This window comes from Arachis duranensis, chromosome 5, assembly GCF_000817695.3.
Source record: "Arachis duranensis cultivar V14167 chromosome 5, aradu.V14167.gnm2.J7QH, whole genome shotgun sequence".
NCBI lineage: Eukaryota > Viridiplantae > Streptophyta > Magnoliopsida > Fabales > Fabaceae > Arachis > Arachis duranensis.
The window spans coordinates 13,270,476-13,282,885 of NC_029776.3; the positions used below are offsets into that span (position 1 = coordinate 13,270,476).

The window sequence follows — 12,410 nt, forward strand, 5'->3', positions numbered from 1 at the left end:
TTCTTTTTATCGCTATTTTCTTCGCCGTTGTTTTTCATTGCTGCTAACAGTTCGGCCATTCATTGGTTTTCCACCTATAAATCAGCATTGGCAACCAAGAGTTCCACATTGGTTGGGTTGGTTTGGGGATTAACTGAATGGTCCGTCATAGTTTGGCTTCTGCAATGAAAAGAAGATGCAAGTCAAATCTAGTAGTGTTAGATCAAAACTAAAAAGCAAGGTGGGGCCCCACTGTGGGTGCCAAATATTCTTGGAAGGATACTCTTTTCGAGCTATACATCGGTCTTGTGCTAATCCGAGGCGTCTAACAACTCGATCCAGACTTGGAGTATCCTCGTGAACTCGAACCCAAGCGTGGTACCTGCAAAAAGAACTCTGACGCTCAAGTCAGTGAAAAATCATTTAAGAAAATGAGTGTATAATCAGTGAGGTGGTATTGAATGCTTCTAGCCCTTATCGTTGGCCTTCACCCTGATTTAGAGTTTAGTTGAGATTGAATGAGTCATTGGCTTGAGCCAAGATCTTCATGGCTGACTTTAGGGCAAGATTTTAGGGAAGAGGTTGGTTAAGATAGGGTTGTTAATTTTGAATGTTGGTGAACGTGCCAAGGTATAACCCGGTTTCTCCTATGCATAGTTATTAAAATCGGACCAGACCGACCGATTAGACTGAAAAATCGGTGAACCGGATCCAATACCAATCTAGTCCGACATTTGGACCGCACAAGGTATAGAATTGGAACGAACCGGTCAAACCCGGAGTAAACCGGTGAAATTCGGTAAGACCAGTCCGATCGAACCGCTTGAAATTTAAAATTTCAAAAAATGTGTGAGATGGGGTTCGAACCCTTGTCTTTTGTGAGAAAAATGTCCTTTCTTGCCACCATGATTGTCAAAATCGAACCGGTGATCAAATCGGTCAAGCTACTGGTTCACTTGTTTATTGGTTCAACCGATAAATCACTGGTTAAACTGGTAAAATCGGTGTCACATAAATAAAAAAATGTAAAATAGTTAAAAGCTTAAAATTAAAATTTGAAATACATATCTTCACTAATATTTATGAAGAATCAAGTCTCAAATTATAAAAATAACTAATATAACAAAAAATAAAATTTATCAGTAATACTACAATAGTATCTTAATTTGATACAATAAAATAACAATTAATTCACAAAGTCTATCATCTAACTATAATATTAGTAGATTTTTACACTAACATCAAAACACATAACCTTAATCACAATACTAGCATTGAAATAGATCAAGCGGATTAATAATTTTTTAGTGAAAATTTATATTTATATTAATAATGGTATATAATTAAAATATAATTAATTTAAAAAATAAAGAATACAAAATTAAGTTAAATTAGATATCTATAAAATTATGTAATTGAATGTATACTATATAATTAACATTTGTCATATATAATGTTAAGAAGCATCATGGCTCAGTAGCAAATGTGAGTTGCCTTAACTTAAAGGGTCTTGGTTTAAAACTTGGTGGAGACATTTTGAAAAATTTTCAAACAGACCGATTCAAATAGACCGGTTTGTACCAGTTCTCATCGATTTTGATCGGTTTATTTTCGTTCTTATCGATTCATATCGGTTCTTTTTCATAAACGGTTAAAGGAGCAAATCAAATTGGTTTAGGGTCCAGTTCACTAGTTTTTCAGTCGAATTAGTCGGTCCAGTTCAGTTTTTATAATTATACTTGCCACCGAGCTATCATGTTTCTTATTAATATATATGCAAATTATGATACATATAGATATCTTTTATCAAATAGTTTACTTCTATTTAATTTATTTTAATTTTAGTTATAAATTCACTCATTCTTAAATAATTATATTTTTATTTAACAATAATTATAAATTCACTTATTTTTCTTTTCATAATTATATAATATCTATTAATATTATTTTTTTAATAAATACTTGTAGTATATAATAGTATAACAGATATAAACTAATTAATAAATTATTAAAATTTGAAAATAATAGTTATTTTAATATTAAACAAAATAAAAATATTTATGATAGGATAAAATTAACAAAATACTTATTGTTCCTATTCCATATTGTTTTAGAATAGTTAGATATTCTTAAAATATTAGTAAAAATATGTATTTTAAATTTTAATTTTAAATTTTTTATTATTTTTTTAATTTATATAGGACTGGGTCAATCGATTCAATCAGTTACCTTCGGTTGAACTAATAACCCAATGATCTTAGTAGTTTGATTCGTTCGATCACCGATTCGATTTTGACAACTATGCTCCGATGTACAAGGGGTACAATACATAATACATTTCCTTTTGATCTCCCACATGTCTTAACTTTTTATTTTTATTTTTTTGAACAGACCACATGTCTTTTATTTTTGGCCTTTTACAATACAACACACACACATACTATACTACACTACATGTCTTATTTGAATATCAGATATCTTCTTTCTTTTATTTTTGTAGAAGAAAACTTTTTTTTTTTTGGTATAAAATAGGGGCTCAAGCCCTTGTAGAAGAAAACTTTATATGAGATATCTTGTGTTTCCCTTTTTTTTTTTCCGTCACGAGCATGAGATATCTGGTGTTTCAACTCCTACAATACAGTGTTTCGCAAGAGGCCCAGTGACTAATAGGAACTTCATTTTCTTTTTCCCTTTTATCAGAAGGAACCCAACATTTCTATTACTGGACTAAGAATTTGCTAATTCAATTGGGCTTCTTTTCATTATGTCTATCACATCAAACTTATGTCAAATCCCTAATCAATTTTGAAAAAAAGTAAATCCAACGAAAGGGTAACATAACATTTAAACTTGCAGGTGAAACCTAGTGACTAGTGAGAGAGCACATTAGTATGCCACTTACTATGCTGTATTTGAATTTAAACTTTGACAATAATTAGGAGATAAGAACCCTTAAAAATATTGGGTATGTGAGTAGATAGTGTATGTAAATTTGTAATATAATGCTTTTAAATCTATCTCACATAATAATAATAATAATATAATAATAATAATAATAATAATAGATTTATTTCTTTGTATTTTAAGCATAAAACATAAGTTAAATTAGTTATTTTATTAATTAGCTGATGATGTATTATTTGTTAATATCATAACGTGTTATCTGATATGTTATAAATTTATTTAGAGTTAATTTACTCTTTAAAAATACACATGTAAATAATTTTTATTTTTAAAATTTTAAAAAATAATTAAATTAGTCTTTATATAAATTTTTCATATTTAATCTTTATAATATTAAATTTATAATATTTATTAATTCTACTCATTTTAATCTCATTTTTTATATCTTAATAAACAAAACTTTTTTAGGTAAAATAATAACTATAATCAAATTATCACAAAATTATTTTTTTATTTGTATTTTTAGGTTTTATATTTTCAAATTCTAGTTATTTTTAGTGAAACTTTATCAAATTGTTATTAATTATATACTAAAAGTTTTAATCTTTTAGATCTCAAAATTTAGTTCAACCTATCACTAGTGGCCCATTTTCATCTTTTTATATTTTCTTTAGTTCAAATTTTTTTTTACCCAATTACCTTTAGAAAAAAGAAAAAAAATCTGACAATAAAAAATGACAATAATTAAGTAGTAATAATATTTTAAAAAAAATTATATTAAAATATTAAGATTCAATGAGTGATCTCACAAATTAATTTTTTAATTATTGGACTTTACCACATAAGTTAAATAATAACAAAAATTATAAATTTTAAAAAGTCTAAAAAAATAATAAAATAACTTTGTAATAATTTAATTATTTTATGTAACAAAAATTTTATTTATTAAGGTCTAAAATATAATATTAAAATTAGTAATGTTAGAAAATACTAAAAATTTAATATTATGAAGAAAAAATAAGAAAGATTTATATAAGGATTAATTTAATTAATTTTTAAAATTTTAGGGACAAAAATGATTTACGTGTATATTTTTAATGACTAATTTTTTAAAATAAATTTATGATATGTCAGATAATACGTTTAATATATCAACTAATAATCTCATGACATGCGATATTAATTTATCATATTGTTATGTCATGTGTCACTTAATATGATATATCATCATCTAACTGATGGAAAGATCAATTTAACTTATGTTTTATTTTTTTAAAATTAATATTAATAATTTAATTTTTAAGATCAATTTAAAGAGTGAATAATGTTTAACGGATTATTGACCCTTTTAAGTTTCTGCCATTGACGAATAACAACAATACGCTAAATACCTTTTTGTAAAATATAAGAAACTTTGGGCCTTAATCTATGGGCTGAATACAATTGTTATTCAAATTTTAAACGACTAATGCTATGAAGTTTTTCTTGCTACTCTTGGTGACCCGTGCCATTCACCACTGACTACTATGTTGCAAATGGAATATTGAGTATTCACTTAGCTGTGTTCTCATCTTTCTAACTCTGATCTGCCTTCTCAATTGGATTATCCAGTAACTTTTACAATTTATTATGAGTTTCCTGCTGTTGCTCTGAGATAAATATATACAATTTGAGTACTTGTTTTGTTGAGTGTCACATTACAAGAAATTTGCCTTTTGGAAGCACTCTAAAAAAATTCTCTGATACGAATTAAACTAACAGTTGGCACAGCTTCCACACAATTCATTCCGTTGCATTTTTCTCATTTCTAGAAGCACAATAAGATTTAGTATTTACACTCCAATCAATCTCGAAAACATAAAATCAAATAAGAGATAGAGTGCTCTCAAACTGCATTTCTCTTATTATAGTAACAAACAATTGAAATAATTTACAGCTTAAAATGAATAGCCCGCACAACTTATTTAAGAATTAAAAGGGGGAATGGAATATATATCACCATATCAACAAACTCGATGCGATACCAAGGCCAAAATAAAATCTATTTTCATCGCCCAAAAAAAGAAAGGAAAAGACAAATGGATACTATACTTTGACTTTAATTTGCTTGTTGAAATGGTTGGTTTCTTCTCTCTCTTTCCACCTAACCAGGAGTTGAAGAAATTCCATGACCTCATTGGGGTCTCTTAGAGAGTATGAGGCATTGCTTTCTTTTTTCACTGAAGACACTAAAATCCCACAACCACGATTGCTTTCACGCAGAATCTAGATATACACCAACTTCTCAATTCGTCAAAATTTACACTACTCTTCATATAATATAATGTAAGAAAAGAAAATGTAATACCTTAAAAGCATCTTCATCGGTTTTATCATCTCCAATGTAGATAGGAAGTACATCATCATTATCATTTAAATCTGCAAACAAAGCAATATAATTTAACCCTCTAATAATAATCTACAATTATCACACAACACACACAAATTAAAGCAGAGGTTGTTATCAATCAATACCAAGAGATTCCATTAAAAATTCAACCGCTTTCCCTTTGTTCCAGTCAATCACTGGACGAACCTCTAAAACCTGCAGCGTACGAAAATTCAAGTAAAATTCATTAAGCGTACCATCAAAATACAACTTTACGAATTAAAAACAGTCAAATGACAATTCAGTAAAATTATCAGCTTCACAACTCCATATAAGTAGTTACTTGGTAAGAACAATTATCTATGTATATATTACCTTCCGTCCATGAGTTGAACGCAAACCAGGGAATTTTTTCAAGATATCATGGACACGTTGTCCTATAATTGTCCAATTCTGCAGTCATGCCATTTAACTATTAGTACATGAATGAACAAATGATGGGTGGGGTAACAAAATTATAGGACGAAAACTCACCTACAATTATCTTTATGTGAAGTTAATAGTTAAGAACTCTATCAATTATATTTGAGTTTTCGCATGAAGACAATTATATTTGAGTTTTCGCCTATATTAATTACTAAAATCTTACGTTCTCTTGTACGTTACGGTAATGTACAGAAACACAAAACTTGTGGTTTTCAACTTTTGCACCGCTTATATCTTTAGTAATCTCAACGAGGGTTCTAAAAACCTGCAGCATGAAAAAACAAAACGCCTCCAAATTAGTTAAGATTTTGATTTTAATAATTGATTAGAGAGAAAAAAGTGATTGCATATAGACCTCGTCAATGATAGGGAGGAATTGTGTAGCAGGTTGAAAGAGAGTTATCTGATTTCCCTGCCACAAAAAGTGGTTGGTTAGAAAAGGACAAGACAATAGAAGCATAATGAGGAGCGAGGAGGGATGCATAGTGACCTGATGGTCAGTAGAATTGACACAATTTGGAAGTTTATTGGACATATTATGGCGAAAAGGCCCAATTATGTCCATTCCATGACTACCCGCATAGTACAGTTCTGTTAGTTTAACCAAATCATACACCTGCAATACACACACATACACTCCCACATATAAAAATGCTTCATTGCAATTTTGCAATTAAACAAACAAGACGCTTTACCTGGTCACGACTTCTTCCACTGATAATTGCTGTGGGGAAACACCTTGCCACGCTCCTCACAGTCTCACGCATCTGATCATTTTTTGTTAATCATTTTTAATACACAAAAATAATACATGTAACAAGGTTATGTGTTATTTAATACATACAGGTTCGGACATAAAGGCACAGTCAGGGTCATCTACAATTGGAGAAAGAGTGCCATCGTAATCTAGAAACACTGCAACCTTGTTATTCTTGGCACGCTCTACGATTTTCTCAAAACATTCTAGTGCAGAAGGGTAATCAACCTGCACACAAAACAAACAAGGAAGCTAAGAAAGTAAAGCATAAAGCAATAAGAAAATTAATTTAAAGTCTGAGTAGCTATGTATACTCACGGTCAATATATGGTAGTCTTCGTTGTCATATTCAATATTGGAAGGAAGCAGAGCATTAATCATGGATCCTTTAAGAAGCTTCTTCCTGGGAGGGGAAGATGCCTTCATGGCGTCCAACCACCCATTGAACCGAACATCATCAATGCTCCCAGCAGCACTCTTTCTTGAACCCGTTCTCGGCAGCTTCCCCGCCGGGGCGGGTGCTGCCGAGTGCGGTGAAGATGAATCTTGCTGGGAGTATGTTAGCAGACTAGAATGGATTCCTAGTCTTGATTTGTTCACAGGTACAGAATCCGTAAGAACAGGAGAAACATGGCTCGAATTCAAGTCCATTGGCCCCATTATTTATATAAATAAAATATATTCACAAACAACAAGTGATGATGATGATGATATTAGCTTCTGATATTTTTATTATTCTTTTTCTTTTTTCCTGTGGCTGCTTGTTTTTTATTTAGCCAACCCTCTTGTCTATGAAAAACCACCGCTTCAGTGTTTTCTTGTCACTGATACTTGGTTTGCAGTCCATCAAGCAAGAATTTTCCTGAAACTTTGATCGCAGAAAATCCAAATAAGAATGCATGCAATGGACAAGTATATAGTAGAATCGCAAGACTAAAAGAAAGTTAAAAATTACCTTGTCATGTATTGCATTATTTGTTTGCCAAGAGGGATCTTTAGTGTGTATATATATATCTAATGATGGACTAATAGCTAGGTACTCTTAGAAGAGAGTATGGTGAGTATAGTGCTGCTTCTGCATGCATCACAGGAAATGAATATATACATGTAGAGATGATAAAAGTGAGAACAAAGTTTAGATCCATGCATAAGATAAATTAAAGGACTGATATCAAAATTAATGATGTATGTCAAGAGGAGCAAGCAAGCAATCAGTTAAACTTGCATTGGTCACAGAATTAGAGAGAGTGGTTCAGTGAGTGATTCTAACGAAATTCCACTTCTATGGAGACAATCCAGCCTGGCAAATAGATCTTCTTTCTTATTCTACTATATATTATATATATATAGTTGGCCTGGGTCAAACTTCAGATATCACATGTATGTTAATCTAATACAATAAGTAGACAGAACATGTCAATGTCTGAAAACTGGAGTAGATAGAACCTGGAACTTGCATTTAGAGACCAAAAACATGTGTGTAGGTCAAGCCTCAACATTTTCATTGGTCTTAAAAAATTCAACATATAAATGGGAAGAATCTTTTGACAATAACAGAACCTAACCACTCAATTATGCATGATTATGCTTTAAATTTTTCTCTCCTCAACTTTTTTTTTTTCCCTTTCAATTAGGCAGAATTAAGATAAGAACAGCCTAAACATAAGATAAGATCTAATGATCCGTACGGATATATGGGCTAGCTAGATGATTTTACATTGTTTCAGCAGTGCTGAACACACTTTAATTATTACTTTAATATTGCAGGTTATTCGAGCTTATCTACAACTTACTACAATTACAGAAATGATCATTTTTTTATGCACTCATGAATCATGATTATATTGCTGAAAAAAGTAAGTGAACGTGCAGGAACACAATACATTATTATCACTGTTAAGTTATTACAACTACCAATCAAGGAAGAGATGAAAACATAAAATACTAACAAGTGGCGAGTTAAAAAGAAAAGCAATATGTATGTGAATTCGTGCGCTCTTATTCCCCTAGTTGAAGGGAGATTGAAACCTTTGTGATGGACCTACCTGAGTTTACAATGGAGTAGGGAAGAAAATAAAGGAGGGAGCTATGCAACTTGTCACTTGTAGCTCTAAAGCACGACCTTCACATTCCAATATATATATATTGATTAATACAAGTTATAATAATAAGCACAGGTTATTATAATAATCCCACCACAAAAGACAAAGAAAGAACAGTTAGGCAGAGGAGGGAAATGAAATAAACAATTGTTTAAGGTCACCATCAACTTTTTATTGGAAAAAAAGATACACTTTACATTGTAGGCAGCCATCTCTCTCAACAAGTTAAGGTCAATTTCGCCCCTCCAGGCCCCTCGGATTTAGGTAGACCTAGGCCTAGCCATGTTTGCCAAAACTCCACTATTTTCTTTAAGAAAGTGAAATAAATAGTTCCATATGATCTCTAGGAAAATATTTGTGCAAATTGTGTATTATTGTTCTTACTTTATTTTGATTTCTAGACATGATAATAAATGTGAACACCCTTCTTAAATGAAATAGACAAATGGGATTGTCAAATCATTGCCAAAATCAAAATCCTTGATAATAAATAAACAAATCTCATTATTATTGTTAAAATAGTTGTGCTTGAATCATTGTTATAATATATATATATATATAGTATTTAATAAATCCAATAAAATAATGTAAAAAAAAGAGAAGAGAAAAGAAGAAGAATGGAATGAACCAATGATAAGAAAAAGAAAACATCATAAAAAGGATTAAAAATCAATAGTTGGATTGAATCAATCTAAAATAATAATGTTGCATTCTTTTACATCTTGATTATATTATTTGTTGATAAATAAAATGCCCTCATTTTTGCAGGTAACAATAGAACACACGAAATAGAGAAATTTAAATACAAAAATTGAAAGAGAGAAAGACATTCATCAACACATACATATATATTATTGATCATCAAATACAATAGGATGATAACTTGATCAAAAAATTGATTTAGCACACAACATTAATTTGTAAACATGGTTATGTATGTGTTATGTAAGTGATTATTATGGAGAAGATTAAAAACTCACCTCATCATTTGTGTTTGTCAAGCATGGAGAATCATAAGAAAGGACCTTTTTTGTATTAGAGCGCTGCAAAAACAATAACGTTGATAATAAGCATGAAACTAAAGAAAAATAAGAAAGAAGAAGAGAAAATGGTGATGAGAATCAAAGCGTTAAATAAACAACTTCATATACAGCTGTTATTATAATTTGTAAAATTTGTTAGGACAAAGGAATAAAAAAGGTAAAAAAAACCACCTTCGGAAAAAAAGAAGACCACCATTAAAAGGCTTTAGGTATTTATATGTTCAAAAATAAGGAGCCGTGTCTATCAAGATAGTTTAATATTCACATTATAATCTCTTATACCATGATTTTTGTATAACAATTTATTCTACTATTAAATTACATTCATTCACGTATTTTTTTTTCTATTATTATTTACGAATTTTAAAATATTATATTTATAACAAAATAATTAAATTAATTAGTATGTATTTATATATATACGTTAGTTAATTTATTTGTAATATATATTTTTATTTTAATATATATTTTATATAAATAATTAATTTAATAATTATTTTTTTATATTCACATAATCTTATTAGTATTTTGTCTTCGAAATTTTTTTTTATTGATAACATTATAATATCTTTTCTTTCTTACCACTAAATGTCATGATTATTAATTATGTATATGTAATAAGATAATCAAAGATTTACGGACAGTTGATTACTGTTAAATAATTTAATAATATCTACTGATTTTATTCATTATGTAATAACTATTTATTTTATTTTTAAGCTGAAAAAAAAAACTAATGAATATCAAACAGACATTTTTGTCATTATTTTAGAAAACAAGGAACTAGACCACGTGATTAGAATTAACATAATATAAATTACATAAATAAACTTATGAGCGGTTAAAATATTTTTACAATGTCAAAAATTTAAAGTTTAAACTTTTTTTTTTTAAAAAACGGTGCAGGTCGCATTGAATGATAGGGATGGACTCATGGAAGATATGAAATTAAATATGTAGGTACATTTAATGAATTTGAGCTGCTTGAGTAGTAAGTTAATTTATTTATTTAAATAAAAATAAAAATTTAAATTTTATTTTATATATATAATAATTTATTAATTAATAACAAATTTTTATAAAATTTAAATATATGTAACAAATTAATCATCCACTTGTTGGAGAGAGAGAGAGAAATATATAGTTTTCACGTAAGAAAAATGCAAGTATATTTGAAAGGAATATATAGTTTTCACGTAAGAAAATAAAATAAAATGACGATGATGAGACGAAAAAGAAGAGGTAGTATGATAACACGTGTAATGAGTGTTACGAAGAGGGTGATGTGTCAGAATGAGCCCAGAAGGAGCAACACATATTGGGCTAGAGTCACTTTCTATAAGAGCTGGCATTCGTCGGTGCCCAAATTCTCTCTGGTCTCCACCCCTGTTTTGTTCATCGCATTGCACACACTGACACGGATCCATCACGCTATGGCCGAACCATACATATACACACAAATTCTTTGTATCTCCGATCATTATTGACTTTACTCATGTAAACTTGTCTTTATATGAAAATAATAAATAAAAACTATTAAAAAAATATGTCAAATTATTTATCTAATTGTTTTTATTTATCATTTTTATACAAACACAATTTTATATAAGTGATTACCTTCGTTTAATTTGCTTTTTCTCTTATGAGTTTAGTTAATATGTGTTTTTAAAATACATGATAAATTTATTATTAATAAAAAAATTTAAATTTTTTATTTAATAAATATAAAATAAATATATTTAAAATTTAAATTTTTTGTATTTTTAATAAAAAATTTCTCAATTTATAATCTTAATCTATATCTATGGACTACATGATAGATAAATTCTTCTCTTCTTAGTTATTCTTACCTTAGTAGCTCTTTGTTTTTCCTTCATTATGTGCATCCATCACTTCTTTCTTTCAAATGTTGCTGTCTCTTGAAAGAAATTATGGCAATAAACGAAAACAAAGAATTCGATTAGCTCATCTAGCTGATTTTAGTATAAATAAAATAAATGCAGTTAAGTTACTCAACATTTTTATTTATTCTGTATGTCAAGAATCCCTTAACAAATTATGAACACTAGAACTCCAATGATCTTCTGCGTGGTGTCACGTGGCCTATCATTCCAGCTGACAAAGGAATGGGCCCCACGAGCATGGGTTTGGAAATTGGAATAGAAAAAAAATATGATTATCTTGTATTTAATTTGATATTTCGATAATTAGATTAATGCCTATGAAGAATACTGATAAAGTAATAGATGTTTTGATGGTCTAGTACAGAAAAGTCTAGAATTAGATCTAAGATTTTATTTTGGAACATTTCTCATAGAGAGATTCTTGGTATATTAACTGATAATGAATAAAGAATTTTTTTATTCCGTTTAATTTATATTTAATTTCTTCTGAATTTTTTAGCCTCATTTCATAAAAAAATGTACGTACAGACATTTTAGTTGAGTAGTTGTATTTGGAATTTTTTTTCCTTATATAAATAAAAAATTATTATTTAAAAAAAATAAAAAACGTTATTTATTAAAATACATAATTTTGGTAATTCGTTAAATGAATAGATAAACCGTGTAGTTTGGTTCCTCAATCATGTAGTTTGCCGAGTACGCACTTAATTATTAGGCAAATTATATGATTAAGGAAAATATCACTTAATCATAGTATGAATGTCTATTCTTTAGATGAGTTGTTATATGTAATGTCCCAAAAAAAAAATATCTTAATAAATAATATTTTTTATTTTCTTTTTAAAAATAATATTTTTTATTTATATA

The 12,410-nt window shown here is 28.8% G+C and overlaps 1 protein-coding gene across 2 annotated transcripts; it reads right to left on the reverse strand.

The window, feature by feature from the left end:
• Window positions 1-4,763: 4,763 nt before the first annotated feature.
• LOC107488215 (probable trehalose-phosphate phosphatase F) lies at window positions 4,764-8,141 on the reverse strand. 2 transcript variants are annotated; one of them, XM_016108924.3, is made up of 11 exons: window positions 7,450-8,141; window positions 6,813-7,356; window positions 6,582-6,722; window positions 6,433-6,504; window positions 6,228-6,353; window positions 6,093-6,149; window positions 5,901-6,002; window positions 5,627-5,704; window positions 5,398-5,467; window positions 5,231-5,301; window positions 4,764-5,148 (listed from the first exon to the last, which is right to left on the reverse strand). In XM_016108924.3, the coding sequence occupies exons 2-11, from the start codon at window positions 7,152-7,154 to the stop codon at window positions 4,969-4,971; spliced, it is 1,239 nt and encodes a 412-aa protein (XP_015964410.1). In that variant the 5' UTR covers window positions 7,155-7,356; window positions 7,450-8,141; the 3' UTR covers window positions 4,764-4,968. The 2 variants fall into 2 exon arrangements, with proteins under 2 accessions (XP_015964410.1, XP_020997890.1); XM_021142231.2 differs by having other exon boundaries at window positions 6,813-7,362.
• Window positions 8,142-12,410: the final 4,269 nt, after the last annotated feature.

What these genes read in the sequence shown, in the direction of transcription:
- LOC107488215 (XM_016108924.3), bottom strand. Translation starts at nt 7,154, where the DNA reads ATGGGGCCAATGGACTTGAATTCGAGCCATGTTTCTCCTGTTCTTACG. An exon ending in AAGACTACCATATATTGACC is followed by an intron (nt 6,723 to 6,812) that starts GTGAGTATACAT and finishes TTTTGTGTGCAG; the next exon opens with GTTGATTACCCTTCTGCACT. An exon ending in CCGATGAAGATGCTTTTAAG is followed by an intron (nt 5,149 to 5,230) that starts GTATTACATTTT and finishes GTGTATATCTAG; the next exon opens with ATTCTGCGTGAAAGCAATCG.